General features: G+C 48.1%; 1 protein-coding gene across 10 annotated transcripts in view; it reads left to right on the forward strand.

Annotated features, from left to right (window-relative positions):
- RBMS1 (RNA binding motif single stranded interacting protein 1) overlaps nucleotides 1–19,487 on the forward strand; it is a 266,113-nt gene that overhangs the window by 106,111 nt on the left and 140,515 nt on the right. For 2 of the 10 annotated variants that reach the window (XM_075529647.1, XM_075529652.1), the window contains exon 1: nucleotides 1,596–2,000. The exons of 7 other annotated variants lie outside the window; for them this stretch is intronic. In XM_075529647.1, the coding sequence (XP_075385762.1) occupies nucleotides 1,932–2,000 (69 nt within the window). In that variant the 5' untranslated portion in view covers nucleotides 1,596–1,931. Of the gene's footprint in view, nucleotides 1–1,594; nucleotides 2,001–19,487 lie in introns of those variants that run through there. One more of the 10 variants, XM_075529649.1, reaches the window with a different exon arrangement.

A 19,487-nucleotide genomic window follows, 5' to 3' on the forward strand; every position in this document is an offset into this window, starting at 1 on the left:
GGAAAGAATCAGGAATTCCACGTGTGCCTCGTATGCTGCTCTAAGTGAGGCTTGCTCATTCTCATCACGTTTGATGAGCCCGTTGGGAGCATCTCAGAGGCTGGAGGGAGGCAGCTCACCAAGTTGGCAGCAGGATGTTTGTTGTCAGGGGGCCATCAGTTGGTACCAACTAACTCAGCACCGCCAGGCAACAATGTGGCGCTACCTCGTCCTACACAGCCTTCAAAATCATGGTCATGTTTAGAATGGGTGTTTTTCTGCTCAGTGCTGTGGGGAAAGCTGATGCATGGCTACGGCTTTGCTAGACCTGGTTTCCAGGTTTACCTGGGGGACCATTTGTGGTGCGGGCGCTAGAGATTCTGTACCTTCCCTTCGGAGATGAGTTAGAGCTTTTCACTATCAGGGTAGATGGCCCTGTCTGGGGAGGCGCTGGAGTTGAACGCCCAAGGAGTATCTTTTTAATGTATGCCACGATAACACTGTTTGCCCTATTCATCGTGGAACAGGTAAAATGGCAACCCAGCCAAGGAACTAACCCAGGAATGACTGGCCTCTGCATGTTTCTATTCCTGCGTAGCACTTCTTCAAGGCAGAGCCCCAGCTTGGCAGCCAATTGAAAGGCCAGCCTCAAGTGTCAATGCAGATAACTTTGGTCCAGGAGAACAAAGCAGAGCTACCACTCCCTCCCTGTTTGCCAAGTGCCTGAGCTCCTTGAGTACAACACTCACATCTAATGATTAATATGTGGTAGGACGACACTGTCCAACTTTCCGGAGGAAGGCCGCCCCAGCCCCAGCCCCAGCCCCAGCCCCAGCCCCAGCCCCAGCCCCAGCCCCAGCCCCAGCCCCAGCCCCAGCCCCAGCCCCAGCCCCAGCCCCAGCCCCAGCCCCTGGCTCCACGGCCGCTCATTATTATCTCATAGCGCCATCTCAAAGGGAATCTTATCAATTCCGACCTAAGAATGAGGTGCACAACTTCGCCAGGCTTGTTTCGGGGTAAGCTGGGGGAGGCAGCTGTTTTTTCATGGAATTTCGCCTGGCAAGTGGGGGCACCTAGACTTGCAAAGGTGTGCTGGGAGGGCTGGCCTGGCCTGCCCTTCTCAGTCGGAGGGACTGCGCACCTTTTCTGGGTGAGGGGTGGGCGGGAGCGTTGGGGAGAATGAAAGGAAAGAGGACTGGGCTGCCCCTCCAGCCTTTACCCCAAGAGCCAGAGTATCTACAAAGCCATGCCCTTAAATGGGGCTTTGTGTAGGGGTGCTGAGGAGAAGAGCTGCGGGGGGAGGGGGGAAGGGAGCAAAGGCGGTGGTTAGGGGGTGGCTACTCCCAAGAAATGTGCCCCGCGCAGGGAGCCTGTCCCACCTCGTGCGCCAGAGCTGGGGCGCCGCGGGCTCGGGAGTCCGGGGGTCCCGGGGTCCGGGCGCCCACCCCGAGCCCCGGAGGGAGCGCGCAAGGGCAGCCCGGGCGGCGGGCCGGCGGGCGTGGCGCCCAGTGGGCCGGGCGGGGCGCGAGGCGGTGCCCGGCCGCCTCCCCGCCCCCGGCCGGCGCGCTCAGCTCTCGGGGCGGTGGCTGAAGCCGCGGGAGGTGGGGACGCGGCGGCGCTGCTCCTTCGCTGCCGCCGGGAGAGTCGGCGGCTCCGCCAGCTGCGCGCGCGAACTCCCGTCCATGGCACGCAGGGCGGCGGCCGCCGGAGCTGCCCGAGTCTCGCCCGCCGCCGCCGCGGGAACGTCGCCCCGCGCGCCGCGCTTTTAGGCGCGGGGGCAGGTCCAGGGCGGAGGAGAAGTCCGCCCGCCCGCAGCTGCAGCCCCCGCCGGCCGCCGCCGCGCGGCGAGAGGGAGTTCCCGGCGCGGCCCCGGCCCCGGCCCGGCCGGCCCCCTCCGCGCGCCCTCCCCCTCGCGGCGAGGCTGCCCCGCGCCCGCTCCCGCGCCCGCCGCGATGATCTTCCCGAGCAGCAGCGGCAACCCCGGGCCCAGCGGCGGCTGCAGGACGCCCTACCGCAAGCAGGTGAGGCGGCGGCGGGGATGCGGCCGCGCGCCGGCCGGCCCCGGTGGGAGAAGCGCAGCGGCGCCCGGGGCTCAGCTGGCCTCCGCCGGGGGATCGGGCTGGGCGGTGACCTTGTTTCTCCAGGCGGCAGCCCGCGGGCCACGGCTCGGCCGGTGACCTCAGTGGGGTGATGCCCTGGCCCCCGCCGGCCGGGCCGGGTGGGACGTGGTGGAAGAGGAAGGGGAAGGGGCGGAGAGGTGGCCAGAGCCGAAGTGCGCTGGCGGGTGGGGGCGCGCCCCCCCTGCAGCTCAACAGCAAGTTTGCCCCCCCCCTTAAACCTTTGTGTGTGGAGGGAGTAAGGGTCATGAGTTTGCAATCCTCCTTTGGAACCCCAAAGAAACGGCTTGATTTTTCGGAAACCCGGAAGACCAGTTGTGTGTGTGTGGGTGTGAATGTGTGCGTGCGTGGTGCCCCCCCTTCCTTAACCCCCCTCCCACAAACCCAAAACAGGAACTTCTGTCACTTTCTCAAGGTTTTCAGTTTTCAGAAGCACAGAGAAATCCTGTGACATCCTAGTTGCAGACATACTTGGATAAGCCTGAGTCATACACACACATGCCTTTCCCCATTTTCGCCCCGTTTCATACATTTTTTAAAATAACAGATTGAGCTCCAGAGGCACTTTGGTGGGTAGAGCTGGGAGCTTAGGCTGGTGGCCCTTTTGTTTTTGTTTTCACCTTTTGTTTTTAAAAGAAAGGTTACCGAAGCCATGTTGTGATCAATTCCACATAGGCTTTCAGCCACAACTATTGCAAAACCTCGTTTTTAAATGACATTTGGGGGCGAGGGGAAGGTGTGGTTCTGTTTAGAAAAGGTTAAACTGATTTGAGAGGTCTGTGGCAAACTGCTTGTTGAGAAAACAAAAACATAATTGCAGATATTTTTCCTCCGTAATAAATCTCTCCCGGCTGCACCCTTACCCACTGAGACAAATCAATTAAGTTATTATCCCCGTAATGCTAGGAGGGAAGTGCACCCATCCAGGCCCACGGGGGGGCCTCTGTGAAGACCATGGAAGACGGGGTGGTGCCTGTTGGCTCTCCCACAGGCACCTACAGATTATTGATAATCTGTCCGGCTGTGCTTGATCTCAGCCATGATTACCTTTTTTAGGGGTGCTCTAAGCATAAAGATGTATGAAAATAGGGCCTAGTTTGGTCAAGCAGTGTCAAAAAGCACGATGTTCTCTCTCCGGTTCTTCTCCATGTTCACGCTTTTGAAGACGAGCTCTAAAAACACCCTAATCTGTGTGTCCTTCTGCCAGCAGAAGGTTGTCATTAGGAGTCAAAGAAACTTTCCTAGATGAAGACAATCCTTTAGTTACCAAAAAGAAAAAGGGTTCCTGTGTCTTGTCAGAATTTTGACTCCAAATTGTCAAGATTCTGAAGCAGGCGAGGTCTCCTAAACTCACTTCCGGTGGTTGCATTTTTAAATGCCTTCCCTAGAATTCAGGCCACTTATATCAACTTCCCAATTGAAGCCAATTTGAAGTAAATGTTCCCTTCCCATACCCTCCTCCCTCCACCCACCCCACACTACCTGAAAAGATGGCTAATTATGTAAGGGCCTTCTGTATTCCTTTATTTATTGTCGGAAGCCAGCAGGGTGTTAGCTCTGAAATGAAGGCAAAGCTCTGAGGGCAAGGCCTTTGCTGAGAGGGGCTGGAGGTTTTTGTGTTTGGAAGAGGGACAGCCTGCTGGTCTGCTGCAAGCTGATAAGATGCTCTCCTTTTCAAAGGCTTCCCTTAGATTCAGAGACTAAAAAGGCTGACTGAATCAGAAAAACAAACAGACTTTCCTTTTTCTATAGGCAGAGAAAGAAATGAATGTGTAGGCACTATACAGACACAAGACCCGGAGTACCCGTGGTATTTGAGTCAAAGGTTTCCTTTTGTTCGTATTTGGCTATTCATGGGGAAAGCACACTTCCAGCTTGGGGACCTGGTTACCAGGAATGACTTTGTGATCTCACCCTGGCTTAAGCCCAAAGGGCAGTCTCATGAATGCTTCTTACAAGATCTTGGGATGTTCAGCTCACATCTCACAGTGCTCGCCGTGTGTGCATTTTGAATCAAGAACAGGCAGATTTTAGCTGGATTATGCAGGCTGATTTTTTGAGCTGGGAACAAATTTTCGGTATAGTTGATAGAACTGATTTTGGATCATTTGCCTGTGTGTGTGTGTGTGTGTGTGTGTGTGCGTGCGTGCGTGCGCGCGTGCACGCGCGCTAGAAATGCTTAAAACTCCCCTTGGTAAGAAAATCGGCTCGGCTCGCATCGTTTGCATGTAACAATGATAGTGGCTAACAAATTGCTGACGTGCCTTGGGCTGCTTTTGTAAGCACCCTGGGTGGAATACCTTGGTTCACCATCTTGACAGTTCTACCAGATCCTTAATACTAATGTTTGTTTGACAGTTAAAAAAGTTTCATCTGTGCAACACACTTAGAGAACCGGGCCCTGCACACCGTCACTGTATAATACCTCTCTCACATGCACTTAGAAAGGTGTGAAGGAGAAGGTGTGCTGGTGCTGGATGATGGGCTCAACCTCATCACTGCCGTGCCCTTGTAGTCTCACCCTTTTCCTGTGGGGCATGGGGTTGGGGCTTTGGGGTTGAGTGGGAGAGCCACAGTACAAAAAATATGGTGGGTTTGTGATATTTGGGAGCTCCGTTGAGATGAAGAATTCTTGCTTTGCTGAATGTGATTGTACAACTTCTTAAAACGTCATCCGTTTTACACACGTAGGAGTCAGTGGCTTTCAGAGTTGGGTGGTGCTTGCCCCACTCCTGCCCTGTGTAAGTGCAGCCAGGGCACCAAGGAGCGCTGATCTCGGGCCACATCCAGGAAGAACAGGCTTTTCCTGCATCACAGGCCTGTGAGCACACTGGAGCCATACCCGCTCAGCTCGGGTTAATGGAGACACCCTTGAAGGGAAGGAAGCCCGTAGGCAGGACAATCTCCAGATTAGAAAGATGGTTGGTTCCAGTCTCACTGGACACTGGGTCTTCCCATTGCTCTGAGGGTGAGATGCGAGGGGGCTTTGAAACGTGTGGGAAAAATGGAATTAAAAGATGATGGCATGCTTCCACTTATTTTTGAAGCGTCCTCATTTACATACGATCTTCATTAAGCAAATCTGATGATACGGGAACCCAACTGAAAAACCAAACCTCTACCGTATAGGTAGCCAGTTCTGACTCATCACGGCCCTAGACAGCACTGCCGAGGTTTTAAATCTTTATGGCAACAGAAAGCCTCATCTTCTCCCAGATCGAAGAACAGCACCCTGAAAACAAAAAGGAAAAGTATATTTTAGGACTTTGTAGTAATTAAAAAATAGACTTTTGAAAGTGTGTTTTTTGAAAGTCCTTTCTACCGAAATGCCCTTTGTACTTTATTCCTTTGGCTCCCTTTATTCGCTGCTGCTCCGGTCCACTTCCGTTCAGGAATGGAGGTCAGTCACTGAATTAGCTCTGCCATGTATGTGGGTGAGTAGCACGCCCATCTTGCTAAGTGGCATGCAGTCCTAGTGCGTTGTAAAGGGACTTTAGCGATAAGAGGGAGAAATGCAGACATTTGGGTATGTGTGTCCATTGCCTGCGTGTACACATCTGTATATACGCACATGCACATCTGTTTCTTTGGGTTTTTTCTCTCCAAGTGGGTTTGCCAACTAATGGCCATACTTGTTAAACTGTGTTAACTTGCCATGAGTGAAGTATTTGTCTCCCCACTCTAAGTAGATTTACATAGTTTGCTGCTTTCTTGGAGATTAACTGGGTGTAGCCTCATGTGAGCCATTCCACCGTGATTCAGTGTTTGTCCTGTTTGAGAGCATGGCATCCAGAGCTGTTGATTAATCCTCATCTGTTTGCAGCAATTTGTGTGCAGTTGAGTGGATTTTGTGAGAGTTTAGAAGATTAATGTCTTGCATAGAAGATATTTACGGGAGCACTGCATGAGCCAACCCTGATCTGTTATTTTTATTTATTTTCATTAAAAAAATCATTTTATTGGGGGCTCGTACAACTCTTTATCACAATCCATACATCCATCCTTTCTGTCAAGCACATGTGTACATTTGTTGCTATCATCATTCTCAAAACATTTTCCTTCTACTTGAGCCCTTGGTATCAGCTCCTCATTTTCCCCCTCTCTCCTCCCCCCTCCCTGTGAACCCTTGATAATTTATCCATTATTATTTTTTCAAGTTTTATACTGACTGATGTATCCCTTCACCCACTTTTCTGTTGTCCGTCCCCCAGGGAGGGGGTTATATGTAGATCATTAGGATCGCTTCCCCCTTCCCTGCCCCCCCCTTTTCCCTTACCCTCCTAGTATTGCTACTCTCAATATTGGTGTTGAGGGGTTCATCTGTCCTGGATTCCCTGTGTTTCCAGTTCCTATCTGTACCAGTGTACATGCTCTGGTCTAGCTGGATTTGTAAGGTAGGATTGGGGTCATGATAGTGGGGGCAGGTGGGGACAAAGCATTAAAGAACTAGAGGAAAATTGTATGTTTCATCAGTGCTATACTGCACCCTGACTGGCTTGTTTCCTCCCTGAGACCCTTCTGTAGAAGGATGTTCAGTTGCCTACAGATGGGCTTTGGGTCTCCACTCTGCACTCCCCCTCATTCACAATGATTTGATTTTTGATGCCTGATACCTGCTGATCTGTTATTTTTTTAAAAGGAGGTAAACACAGTCAGACCACGAAGAGGGGAGGTTTAGCAGAAAGCAGCAGGAAATAAAATTGGCTCGTCTGAGCACAGCCATGTCCTGTTTCACAGGCTGCTGCTGACTCCGCGGTGGTTGTGGGTCAAAGTGGCTGTGTTTGAGGACTTACCCACCGCCATTGGGAGAGTGCAGCCTTCTACTGCTTCACCACCCACGCTTTCTGCCATCTCAGTACATTTTCGGTCGTTCACTTCAGGTTTGAACATATTTCAGGCTTTTGTGTTTTCCTTCCTTTGAGAGACCACGGCCACCTGGACTCACTCGTGATACTTCAGGTTCAAGTTCTTTCCTGGGAGTTGAATGGGGGAGAGTCATGTTTTGTCTCAGCGCAGTCCTGGTGGAGGAAACCCAGTCCTGCGACTCAAGTGCTGTGTCTGCTGATGAGAAGGACGCTCACTGATGAGAAGGACAGCTGTAGCTTCCCTGCACTTCCCTTTCCTTGGCCTCCCAAACACATGTGGCCCGCAGAGGGTCCCCGCTTTCGTCTTGGGAGAGTCTCTCTGGAATTCACTGGTGTGGGTTTTTTGCCTGTTTTATTGAGACATTGAGTCTAGTTGCTCAAGGTTTGTCAGGTCGCAAACATCCAAGTTAGCATTCAGTTGGAATTCCAGATAAACAGAAAATAATTGCTTGAATTCCAGTCTGCCCAGTTAGGTTTGTTTGTCTCAAATTCCACAAAAAAATGGAATTGTGTATTTTTAGTTGCTACATTGAGCAACCTTAGTGCAGGAGGGAGGTGGGGAGAAGGGTGGTGCACTTTAACAAAGAAGTAAGCACATAATGTTACTAACTCATCAGACACAGTATTCCCATGCTGCCAGGTAAGCCTGTGCATTTCAGCATATTCGTGGAGGCCTGATTATAATACAGATTTCACCCTGTCCTGTCTTAGCCTGGCTTACGTTTTGACTCTACCACTTGCAAGCACTTTCAATTTAGCCCTCTCTTCTACGCCTCAGTTTCTGTTACAAGAGGATAACAGTGCCTACTTCACAGGATTGTTGTTAAGCCTTCTAAGGTGTTATTATTATTAATGTCCCCAGCAGCAGGTGGCCCTGAGAGAGACACTGTGGTCCTGGGAGACCTTGGCACAGTCTCCTAAGAATGGACTGTGTTTACAGTTTCTAAGAAGGGACTATGTTTAGAAAGCGGGGCACCCTCAAAAGGAAGAAAGACCTGGAATTTGATAAGAGGCTGTCAGCCAAAAATATTTTTAAAAGAAGCAGAAAAGTGCATCTCACGTTTAAAAGTTGGTTCATGTATTGTGTTCTTGGCAGATTTTGCCTTCCATTGGTGGAATGGAAGGTTTTCAAACCCAATTCTTTATTTTATGCAAACATAGATGGTTGGGGACAGGAATGAAAAAGAGTATAACCATGCTATTGAAAAAATTACCTTTTAATTTGCTTGAAAATGGAAAGATTTGACTATTAGCCTGCACAGGGTTATGTCCCAAATTTTTTCCTTTGTCTTGTGTGTATGTTTGCTTTTCAAAGATGTCATCTTCAGATTACTCAGAAAATAAACTGTTTTTTCCAATCCTTGGGCATGGTGGGTTTGTGGTGGGTGTTTGTTTCTATAACTCCTATCTGTCCAGGAGGCTGTGCCTCATAAGTTTCTTCAGGCTCGGGAAACTTGAGGACAGGATCAACAAATTGTGCGAGGAAGGAAGAAAGCCTTCCGCAGGGTTGGTAAAGGTGGCGGAATGGAACAGAGCAAATGGGATTCTGGATGGAAAGGATGAGCCAATCCTGGTGCTGTTATTAACATGCATCAATGACAACCACCACCACCCCCCTGGTGCACTGCAGGGTAGTGCATGCCCTCATAGACCAACGTGTGTGCTGGTTCCGCAGATTTCACTCAGACACACGTCATTTCAAAGCAACATAATCCAAACTAGACACGATTGCCTTTATGATGATTTATTATGCAGATGGTCCAGTTTCTTAAATGCATTGGGAAACTAACTAGAAGTAATTTGCCAAAATATTAGCACGTGGTTTTTCTCTGTAAGTAAACCATGAGTGATGACCGTCCCCCATCTTCCAGACCTCCTTCTTCACAGGAAGCTTACCATCTTTGAGCAGTCAAGGAAGAGATAATATGAAAAAATAACCTGTAAAAATGATCTCCTTTTTAATCTCTACTAGCTTTAAGGAAAACCTCAAGTATTTATGATCCTGAGAATTTTGCTGAGTGACCTGTAGCTGCTGCTTGTTTTCTGGGCGTGGCATTGGAGGCTTGTGCTTCTTGAGGATGGAGTTTGATTCTTGTGTTCACTACAAACTCCTCTCCCATCCTTTGGACATCACCTCTTTCCGACAGGTAGTTTTCCTGTGTCATGTGATCTTTTCTTAGTTGATATAGTTTCAGCAGGTCTTCTATTCTTTAAAAACGTGTAAGGCAATCATTTATCAGCACAAATCAGGGAGGCAACATTTTATATTTTGTATTCTGGATTATTCACCAGGAAAGCAACTACACCGAATATTCAGATTGCCGCGATTGTCTGTATTTTCCTCTGACATGAAGCTGCATTTAGATACAGTCATTTTATGGGCAGTTACTATCCATTTTAATATGAATTACACAGGCTGTTCTACCCTATGCTAAACTCCCTTGGCTTTATTTTATGCCCACTATTTTTTTCTCATTCTGGACTTTTTAACATCTACCTCTGTGGAGGGGCCTTGAAACCGAAGGCGCGGTTCTCTCACAAGGGTCTGTGCTATGGAGTGAAACATTGCGTGTTTCTTAATTTCTTAAAGACCTACACGGAGCTTTTTAAACAAGGTCATGCCTGTGTTGCAGCGGTGGTTCGTGGGTAGCCCAGGAGGCCTCTCATTGTGTCAAGGGAGCTAGCCATGTGCACCTTAGAGGCTGAGGAATTAGGACCTATCTGGGGGAAGAAAGATGCCGTCTCTGGGAGAGAGAGAGAAAGTGAAAGCCATTTTACTATGATGGGTTTTGACTTTACTAGCTGATCTGCCATGCTACAAAATCTGTAAGGTCTCATTGATTAAATACATACAGTGGGGAAGAAATATGCAGCCTCGTCGTTCATCATCTTAGCTTTTCCCATCCTGTGTTTTTTTTTTTCTTCCACTAGTCCCATCACCGGATGTCTCCTTAGTCTGAGTTACTTCTCTCTCTCCTCTGGATAACTGGGTGGAAAGCACCTGTTGGAAGTGTTTCTGCTCAGCCAGGTCCATTCAGGTATTTTAGATAGTTACTGTTCTCTGTGTACGTCCTGGATCAATGCATTGGACCTTCATCTCCAAAATCCAAGCCAGACTCACTGCCAGCGAGTTTATGCCTACTCACAGTGACCCTATAGGAGAGGCTAGAACTAACTGCCCCTGTGGGTTTCTGAGACTTTAACTCTTTATGGGAGTGGAAACTCTTGTCTTTCTCCAAAGAAGTAGCTAGTGGTTTCGAACTGCTGACCTTGCATTTAGCAGTCCAGTGTGTAACCACTATGCCACCAGTGCGCCTTTCATCTCTCAGGACATGGGTGTGCTCTGTTAAACTGGAAGTGTAATGGCAACTTTGAGGTAAATAATGAGAGTGTGTTGCATTCATTAGTGAAGGTTCTTGAGACAGGAATGGCTCTTTAGGATGTGAACGGAGGATGGATAACCCATGATGCCACCTGGCAATGAAGGATCCTGGTGGCACATTTGTGAAAGTGCTTGGCTGCTCCTGGGCAGGTCAGACATGGAAACCCATCCGCTGTTCTGGGCCAAAAGGCTGTGTCAGTCAGCTTCCTTAAAGACTTACAGCCTCAAAAGCCCCCCTGGGGGAAGTGCAGAGTGGAGACCCAAGGCCCAAGTGTCGGCCAATGGAGATCCCCTCATAGAGGGGTTTAGGAGAGGAGATGGGTTAATTAGGGTGCGAGGTAGTACCGATGAAGAACACAGCTTTCCCCCAGATCCTGGATGCTCCCTCCCCCCAACTACCATGATCCGAATTCTACCTTGCAGGGCTGGATAGGACAGAGGCTGTACACTGGTACATATGAGGGCTGGAGTCACAGGGAATCCAGGGTGGATGATACCTTCAGGACCAAGGGTGTGAGGGACGATGCTGGGAGAGTGGCGGGTGAGTGGGTTGGAAATGGGGAACTGATTACAAGGATCCACATGTGACCTCTTCCCTGGGAGAGGGACAGCAGAGAAGAGGGGGAAGGGAGACTCCGGATAGGGCAAGATATGACAAAATAACGATGTATAAATTACCAAGGGCACATGAGGGAGGGGGGAAAGGGGAGGGAGGGGAAAAAAAAAGAGGACCTGATGCAAGGGGCTTAAGTGGAGAGCAAATGCTTTGAGAATGATTGGGGCAGGGAATGTATGGATGTGCTTTATACAATTGATGTATGTATATGTATGGATTGTGATAAGAGTTGTATGAGTCCCTAATAAAATGTAAAAAAAAAAAAGCCCCCCGGAACAGTTCTCTGTGTAGTCGGCTCTCTGAGTTGGGAAACAAGCTGGGGGATTTTGTTTGTTGGGGGTTTTTTTTGATAAGTGCATGAACCCCTTTATCTTGGATGTAAAATACTGTGTGTATCAGTGATTTCCTGTGGAGATATTCGTAGCGTACTGCAATTTGTGAAAGGAAACTGCCTTCTAAAAGATTTTGTGTAGAGAGGGGAGAGGAGGAGGATGAGGGAGCAGTTGGATAGGATGCCAAAAGTTCTAACTTGGGAGATGGAATCGTGGGTTACCTCATGCAAGATGACATTTCAGGCAGAGGGAAGGTTACAGGGAAGATTTGAAGATAGAAAGTACGGGTTTTATTGGTAAAGTTATGAATAATTCAGATTCACTTGCCACAGAGTAGAGATTCAGTGAGGGAGGGTGTGGGGAATAGAATCAGAAACGAGATGAAATGGAGATGAGCTTAGGCTCAGAAGGTATTGCCACCGTCAGAGATGCCAGGCGGTGTCATATCGTGTGCATGGATTATTGGTAATGGTTTTCCAGATGTTGTACAGGTAGAATGACCCCAGTTTGGTTGATCCTGACTGAAATGCTCTGCTTTCCAGTTTTAGAAGTGATGGGGGAATGAGAAAGTTCTGCAGCTTGGCTTGCCTGAGCTGAGTGACAGGGAAGCAGCCTTTCTCCTACAGTAGTTTCCAAGGTAAAGTTAGTACTTCTGGGGTTTGGGCTGCTACAATGGGCGAAATTGTTTTAGCATTTGATGTCCAGATGCTAGGCGACAAAGTGTCCTGCGTGCCCAGGACAGTCTCTTACAGGTGAAAGTGGTCAAACTTAACAATGCCAAGAGTGCCACGCTCCCCATTCCAGAAATGCCACCATACGGCGACTTCCCAATCAGGGAGAATGGTTGTAGACATTTCTTAGTAGGAACTGCCTCACAGAATTTCATCTTCATCCTGGATCCTCATCCAGGTACTTTATATTGGAACAGCTGCCTGACAGACAGTCTGTAACAGTCTATCTTACTGAAATGCCTTGGCTATGCTAAAAGACTCTCCACCTCTCCAGAAACATGGGAGATGGCCGGATTGAGTGAAGGAAGGCATTAGAGTATTTCAGCTCACCACAGCACATTCATTTCCTCGGGACACGTGATACCTTTGGGTTGAGCACTTTAATCTGGACACAGGAAGCCTCTCCCGCGCCCAGCCCACGTAGAAGTAAGTCCCCAGGAAGCAATGAGAGCCGGAGCTCTAGGGAAGAAGCTCAAGACCTCTTCAGAGATTTCACAGTAGACTCCTTGGGACTAGAGGAAAGCACTCTCTGCCAGTCGAGTTGGAACAGGACCTTAGGGAGCAGAGATTCTGTGCTAGGAAGGAAGGAAGGAAGGAAGGAAGGAAGGAGAAGGAAGGAAGGAAGACGAGGAGCCTTTGGCAGAGTAAGGGAAAGACCTTGTAAAATGTTGGGAGAATCAGGAGGTGGTGGGATCCCAGAAGCAAAGGTAGACCAGTTTCCAGAAAAGATGGCTATCTCTATTCATCGTGGCCATGAGGTCAAGGAAGACGAAGTGTAAAAGAATGGCTATCGGACCTAACCATTGGTAGACCTTCTAGTACCGCGGGAGGGAAGGTGGGGAATAGGATGGTAAGGTAATAGAAAGCACATTCTGGAGCAGCGGTTCTCAACTTGTGGGTCACGACCCTTTCACAGGGCTCACCTAAGACCATATGTCCAATGGTCCTAGGAACAGAGACACCGCTCCTCTATCCATCTTCAGGTGGGTCTGCCCACGTGCAGATATGCCCACATACATAAGGAACTGTATGAAAGGGCCGAGGGTTTAGGAAGGTTTGTAGTGTGAACCAGTGAAGAAGAGGGTGTGCCTTTGGAAAAATCAGATGCCAAGAGAAACAGTTCTTTTTAGAAGTTGGTGAGAGTAACTCCCATGAGGCACGACCCTTTTAGTATGTGAAGATGGTTTCAATGAAAAACCCAAGCCCAACTCCCGGCCATTGGTGGGATGCTGTCTCCTAGCAACCTCTAGGATAGGGTTGAGCTGCCCCTGGGTCTCTGAGACTGTCCTCCACTGGAGTAGAAAGGCCCATCTTTCTTCCTTGTTGTAGATGGTGGTAGAAGGAAGGGGGTCTCTTTGGAAAAGGGTTTTTCTTTCTGGAAGGACCGAGGGCAAGATTTTCCTTACAGGGAAGGGGACATGCCACTGAGGCAAGAAGGAGAAAGGGTGGAGAATTCTAGACTTGAGGAAGGGAAGGAGGTAGAGGGAAGTTTAGCCATGGAGAAAGATGCTCAGAGAGGTAAGGTTCTTTTTGAAGATGCAAAGAACAATAAAAGTGGGGCCCTGGGTCTAAGGAGTGTGGTCAAAAGTTTTGAAGTAATCTCTCCTTGGAATTTGGTGCGCATTCCAATGAGAGGTGAATTTTCAGGTCTTCCAGGGGAGTTGAGTGGGCTGATTCAGCAGGAAGTTCGGGCCCTTCTCCAGAGGTCTCTGGACCTTGGCATTCAAGTGCGCCACATTGCTCAGGTGGATCTGCTGTGCCGTGCAGAGAGAACGCAGCTCCAGGAAGGGGATGAAAAGCTGTAATGGACTCAGAACAGAGAGGAGGACAGCCGTGCTGCCAGTTTTCAAGAAAAGTCCCTGGGAGGGAGACGCGGGGAAGAGGTGAGACGTGAAACAGGCTCAGGTGAAGAAAGGGGCCGGGGCGAAAATCGGAAGTCATGATCTTGGAGTTAGAGCACTCTGTAGTTCTACGGTGACTGATGGCCCTACTTGCCTCCTAGGGTTAGTCTCCCTGAGTGCCCTCCAGTTGGTTCCCACTCACAATGATCCTGTGGGCAATAGAACGCAACACTGCCAGGCTCTATGTCCTCTTCACAGTCATGGTCATATTGAAACCTGTCATTGCAGTCCATGTGTCAGTCCATATTGCTGACGGTCTTCCTCCCCTTCACCGTCTCTCTAGAGCTTTACCAAGCATGATGTCCTTCCCAGGGACTGGTCTCTTCTGGTCACATATACAAAGTACATGAGACAAAGTCTCATCATACTTGCTTCTAAAGAGCATTCTGGCTATACTTCTTCCAAGACAGATATGTTTGTTCTTTTGGAGCCCTCTGGGTGTATGTATATAATAATTTTAATAATATACACACATATATCCCTACATATGCATTTGGTTCATAGTAAGTACTCATATGGTTACAATGATTAAGATGTGGCTCTTGTATAATTCAAACATCCCTTCATAGATAGCTACTGCTATAATATTTGTATAAATCAAATCATTTTTCTGACTTCAGCCAACCGTGAACCACAAACCAAAATAAAATGTTAATAAAAAAAAAGAACCACAAGCCAAAATTACGTTTGAAAAATCACCCTCAAACTATTTATCAAGCATCATAGGCCTATTTTAAAAGAGAGAGAGAGAGCGAGAGAGAGCGCCATGGGTGTGATTTACAACTTCATCACTTATTCTATAATTGTGAGCACATTTCGTAAACCCTATGGGTTGTAATTTTCTCAGTGGCAAAAATAATAATATTTACTTAATTTATTAGATTATCACATGCCATTATATAGGGCAAGCAGCTGACAGAGTTACCGGTGACTAATACTTTGCTGCTTTCTTGGTTCTTTTCCCTAACTTTTGAGTTTACACAAAAGACTATCTTAGAGGGCTGGCTCTGGAAAGCCTGTACTTTTAAAAGTGGACAGAGATTGTGATCACTACATTCATTAGCAGGAAATTCACTGGCAAGAGAGAGATCTGAAAGAGTGCATTCTCATCAGTAAAATGGAAAGGATTGTATCATCCACACTCAATTTTCCAGTGTTCGGGTCAAATGAGCTAACGTGTAAGATCAAGTGCTACAGTAGATGCCGAAGAGATGCTATTTTAGGTTCTGAAATGGATGCCCCCAAAACAGCATGTGAGCATTTTTGCTTCTTTTAGTAGCTCATTTTAAATTCCTGAAGTTTATTGTTCTAAAGTTGCTTTAAACAACAAAATGCCCTCCCCCTAAGCTACTTTGGGTTCTGTTAAATGTTGAAAGCATTTGAGGAATGAAAATATTCAGGGTTCCAAGAAACTTGAAGGGAACATTTCCAAAAAACAAAACAAAAAAAACCAACCCTACCAAAGCCCTCACCATCGAGTTGACTCTGACACACAGTGGCCCTGGGCAGAATTGCCGCTGTGGATTCCCGGGACTGTCACTCTATAGGTGACAAGCCCAGCTTCCCCCCCATACTCCCTTGAGTGACTGGTGGTTTAGTGCATAACCAATCTGCTACCAGGGCTCCTTGGGGAACACTGCATAGAATCTATTTTTTGTCTTGGAGATTTGAATTGAATTGTGCCCTCTCACCCCACTCCACTACCCCCTAACGCCCCAAAGTTAAAGCCCTAGTGCTTGCTTTCTATGAACATGGACTTATTTGTAACTTGGGTCTCTGAAGATACAGTGAGTTAAGTCAGGACATTGTCAAACTGGAGTCGGGTGGATCCCACCTAAACCAATCTGAGCGATGCCCTTCTGCAAGAAGGGAAGAGACCCAGAGGCAGGCTGAGGGAAGATTGCCACATGATCCTGTAAGTTATGTTGCAGCTGCAAGCCAAGGCATGCCTGGGGCGGCTACTGGACGCTGACGGAGACCAGAAGGCTCTGCTGTCTGTCATTGGGGAACGAGGCTCCACTCAGGACGCTCACTTGACTCCTGGCTCACAGAACAGGGACAACGAGTTTCAGTTGTTTCAAGCCCTAGGAAAGGAATACAGAAAGTAACAATGTATATTATCTGGGGAGGTGGGAAGAGAGGGGAGATAAGAGGGGGAGGGAGGGAGATACTCAGAAGTCTGTTCAGCTTGATGCATTTTGTTGCTTTCTGGAATTATTTGTTGCTGTGACCACTAAACCACCAGTTACCATCTAGCACAGTGGTGCTCATCCTTCCTAATGCCGCGACCCTCTAATACAGTTCCTCATGTTGTAGTGACCCCAACCATAAAATTGTTTCGGTTGCTACTTTTTAACTGTCATTTTGCTACTGTTATGAATTGTAGTATAAATATCTGATATACAGGATACCTTTTCATTGGTACAAATTGAACATAATTAAAGCATAGCTATTCATCACAAAAACAATATGTAATTATGTATTAAAAATTTTATTTCTAATGACAAATCAGTGAAATTTTGTCTTGAAGCATGGTGTAGCATGGGTAACAGTCTTCATGCAGGGTACTTGTCTGTGGGCATATCTGCATGTGGGCAGACCCGCCTGGAGACGGATAGAGGAGTGGTGTCTCCGTTCCTAAGACTTTCTGAAATACGGTCTTAGGCGACCCCTGTGAAAAGGTCGTTTGCCCCCACCCCCAAAGGAGTCACGACCCACAGGTTGCGTGCGAGCTGGTGCTCTACTGGATTGCATTGGGCAGCAGCCAGTGTGTGTCAGAGTAGAGGTGGGCTTCTGAGGTGTTTACTGTGAGAAGGAGCTCGCCCAGCCCTGTTTTCCCTCCAGGGTGCTTCTGCAGGGAGTCTAACCTCCACCCTCTAGTTAGCAGCCTGCAGGCGTGAGCTCCTTTGCAACCAGTAGTGAGACGGGTCCTGGGACCCTCGCTCTCCTCATGGTGGGCAGTCCTGCCGGAGGAAGACTGGGCTTTCTCTTCCCTTCAACCACTACAGTCTGGGAAACCCACGGGGCTCACTCAGCGTCAGCACCGAGCCTGTGGCAGTGAGTTTGGTTTGGTTTGGTATTGCACGGGACAGTTGGCGAAATATTTGTTTAAAGAAACAGTGTGTCAGGCAGGCGAAAGAAGAGACTTTCTACTCCTGTGAAGTTAGTCTCGGAAGCCCACAAAGTCACTGTGAGTTGGAATTGACTTGATGGTAGTGAGTTTGGTTTTGCATTTTGGAGTTGCAAGGGACCTTAGAGATAATCTAACCCACCTTTGGTAATTTACTCACAACGTCATTAAAATACCCTTAACCGTGATTTTTCCAGCCTTGTCACTTTGGAAAGCCTAGGCCTTCTGACTCTTGGTGCCCTACATGTCTGCCTAATCAACTTTAAGAAATGTGTGTGTCTGTGTGTTATAATCGATAAACTTTCAGGGTGATTTTTAAAAAATCATTTTATTGGGGCTCATACAACTCTTATCACAATCCACACATACATCAATTGTGTAAAGCACACTTATACATTCATTGTCCTCGTCATTCTCAAAATTAGCTTTCTGCTTGGCTTCCTGGAATCAGCTCCTCATTTTCCTTTTTCCCCTCCCCGCTCCCCCCACCTCATGAACCCTTAATAATTTATAGATTATTATTTTATCTTACACTGCCCGGCGTCTCCATTACCTACTTTTCTGTTCCCCATCCCCCAGAGAGGAGTTTATATGTAGATCCTTGTGATTGGTTCTCCCTTTCTACACCCCCTTTCCTCCTGGTATTGCCACTCTGACCGCTGGTCCTGAGGGGCTCAACTGTCCCGGATTCCCTATGCTTCCAGTTCCCATCTGTACTGGTGTGCATCCTCTGGTCTAACCAGGTTTGCAAGGCAGAATTGGGACCATGATAGTTGGGGGGAGGAAGCGTTTAAGAACTAGAGGAAGGTTGTAAGTTTCCTTATTGCTACCCTGAAACCTGAGTGACTCATCTCCTCCCCACTACCCCTCCAGTTGTCTACAGATGGGCATTGGGTCTCTATCACGTGCTCCCCTCATTCACAATGATATGATTCCCCACCCCCCACCGTTGGTGCTTGAAACCTGGGCCCCTCGGCCCTTCACAATCACACATGTTGCTGTACTGCTTCCATGTGGGCTTTGTTTACTTTCAAGCCTTTAAGACCCTAGACGCTTTATCTCTTGATAGCTGGGCACCATTAGCCTTCTTCACCACACTTACTTATGCACACATTCTTCTTCAGTGTTTATGTGGAGAAGGTGATCACACAATGATGGTTTTTGTCCTTTGGTGTCTGCTATCTGATCCGTTCAACACCTTGTGCTCACATAGGCTTGTGTGCTTCTTCACTGTGATTTTTTTTATGAAGTGGTTTGTTGTTGAGCCACTCTTTAAACAGAGTACCAAGCTCCAAACTCAATGCCATCACACGGATTTTGACTCCTAGTGACTCCATTTGAAAGAGCACAACTGCTTCTGTGGGTTTCCAAAGCTGTAAGTATTTGCAAGCACATGTAGAACGCCTCATCTCTTTCCTGAAGAATGACTGTTGGCTTTTGATGGCTGACTGCAGCTAACAGCCTAACACATAACCCATTACACTGCCCGGACACCTCTGACAAAACAGGCCCTCCATAATGGTACGTTATGTGCTATCAGGCAAGATAAACCAAAAACTACTGCATCTTATTTGGAAAAGTAATCTTTCATTCTGTTTCAAGTGAAAGATTGCATAGCAAATTATTTTCCCTGCTCAGTTTTTAAGTGTATTCCCCATGCTGTTGGTTACAATATATACAGTGTGTCAACAGCAGTCTCGCTGTTCTACTTCATGGGTCTAGCTTTCCTGCCCTTCCTTGTCTTCCTCCTTGCTTTGGGGTAAATGTTGGCAGTTTGGAGCGCATTGCTCAGGGGTGAGGAGAAAGATGAAGCTGTCTGCTCCCGTAAAGAGTTATGGTCTCAGAAACCCCCAGGGGCAATTCTGCCCTGTCCTGATGGATGCTATGAGTTGATAATCCGGCCATGAGTTTGGTTTGGGTGCTGAGTGCTCCTGGTGCGGTCAGTTGGTTGGGGTTGCAGGACACTGTCTAGTTCTTCCGGTTTCAGGTTTGAGAAGGCTGTGATCCTGTGGGCTGCCAGTCCTGTGGAACGAGTTTTTCCTTTGCCCCTTTGATTTGCCTTCGTTCTCCTTTGTTCTACGGGAACAGACGCCAGCCGTTGTTCTTTAAGTTAGCCACTTACCAGATGTTCCGCACCAAGCCAGGATCTAGAACAGTATCTTTGTGAACTATGTTATGCCAGGTGACTAAGCCTTCTAATGCAGTAAGCAAATCTGCCAAGTTACTTGGATATGGCCAGAAAGCTTCCATAATTGTGCCCCTTGTGTGGGGAGTTAAGTACCTGGATATGTGTGCAGCGCACACGAGTGGCTATTCTCTACACGTGTGCCCACAGATACCATAGGGCCCCTTAAACAGGGAAACCGGAATTAAGAGGTAGTGGAGTTTCCCCACAATTTTTGAAGCCTCCTCATATAACTCCACATTGCCCCTG

The sequence above is a fragment of the Tenrec ecaudatus genome, chromosome 13 (genome assembly GCF_050624435.1).
Source record: "Tenrec ecaudatus isolate mTenEca1 chromosome 13, mTenEca1.hap1, whole genome shotgun sequence".
Classification (NCBI taxonomy): domain Eukaryota; kingdom Metazoa; phylum Chordata; class Mammalia; order Afrosoricida; family Tenrecidae; genus Tenrec; species Tenrec ecaudatus.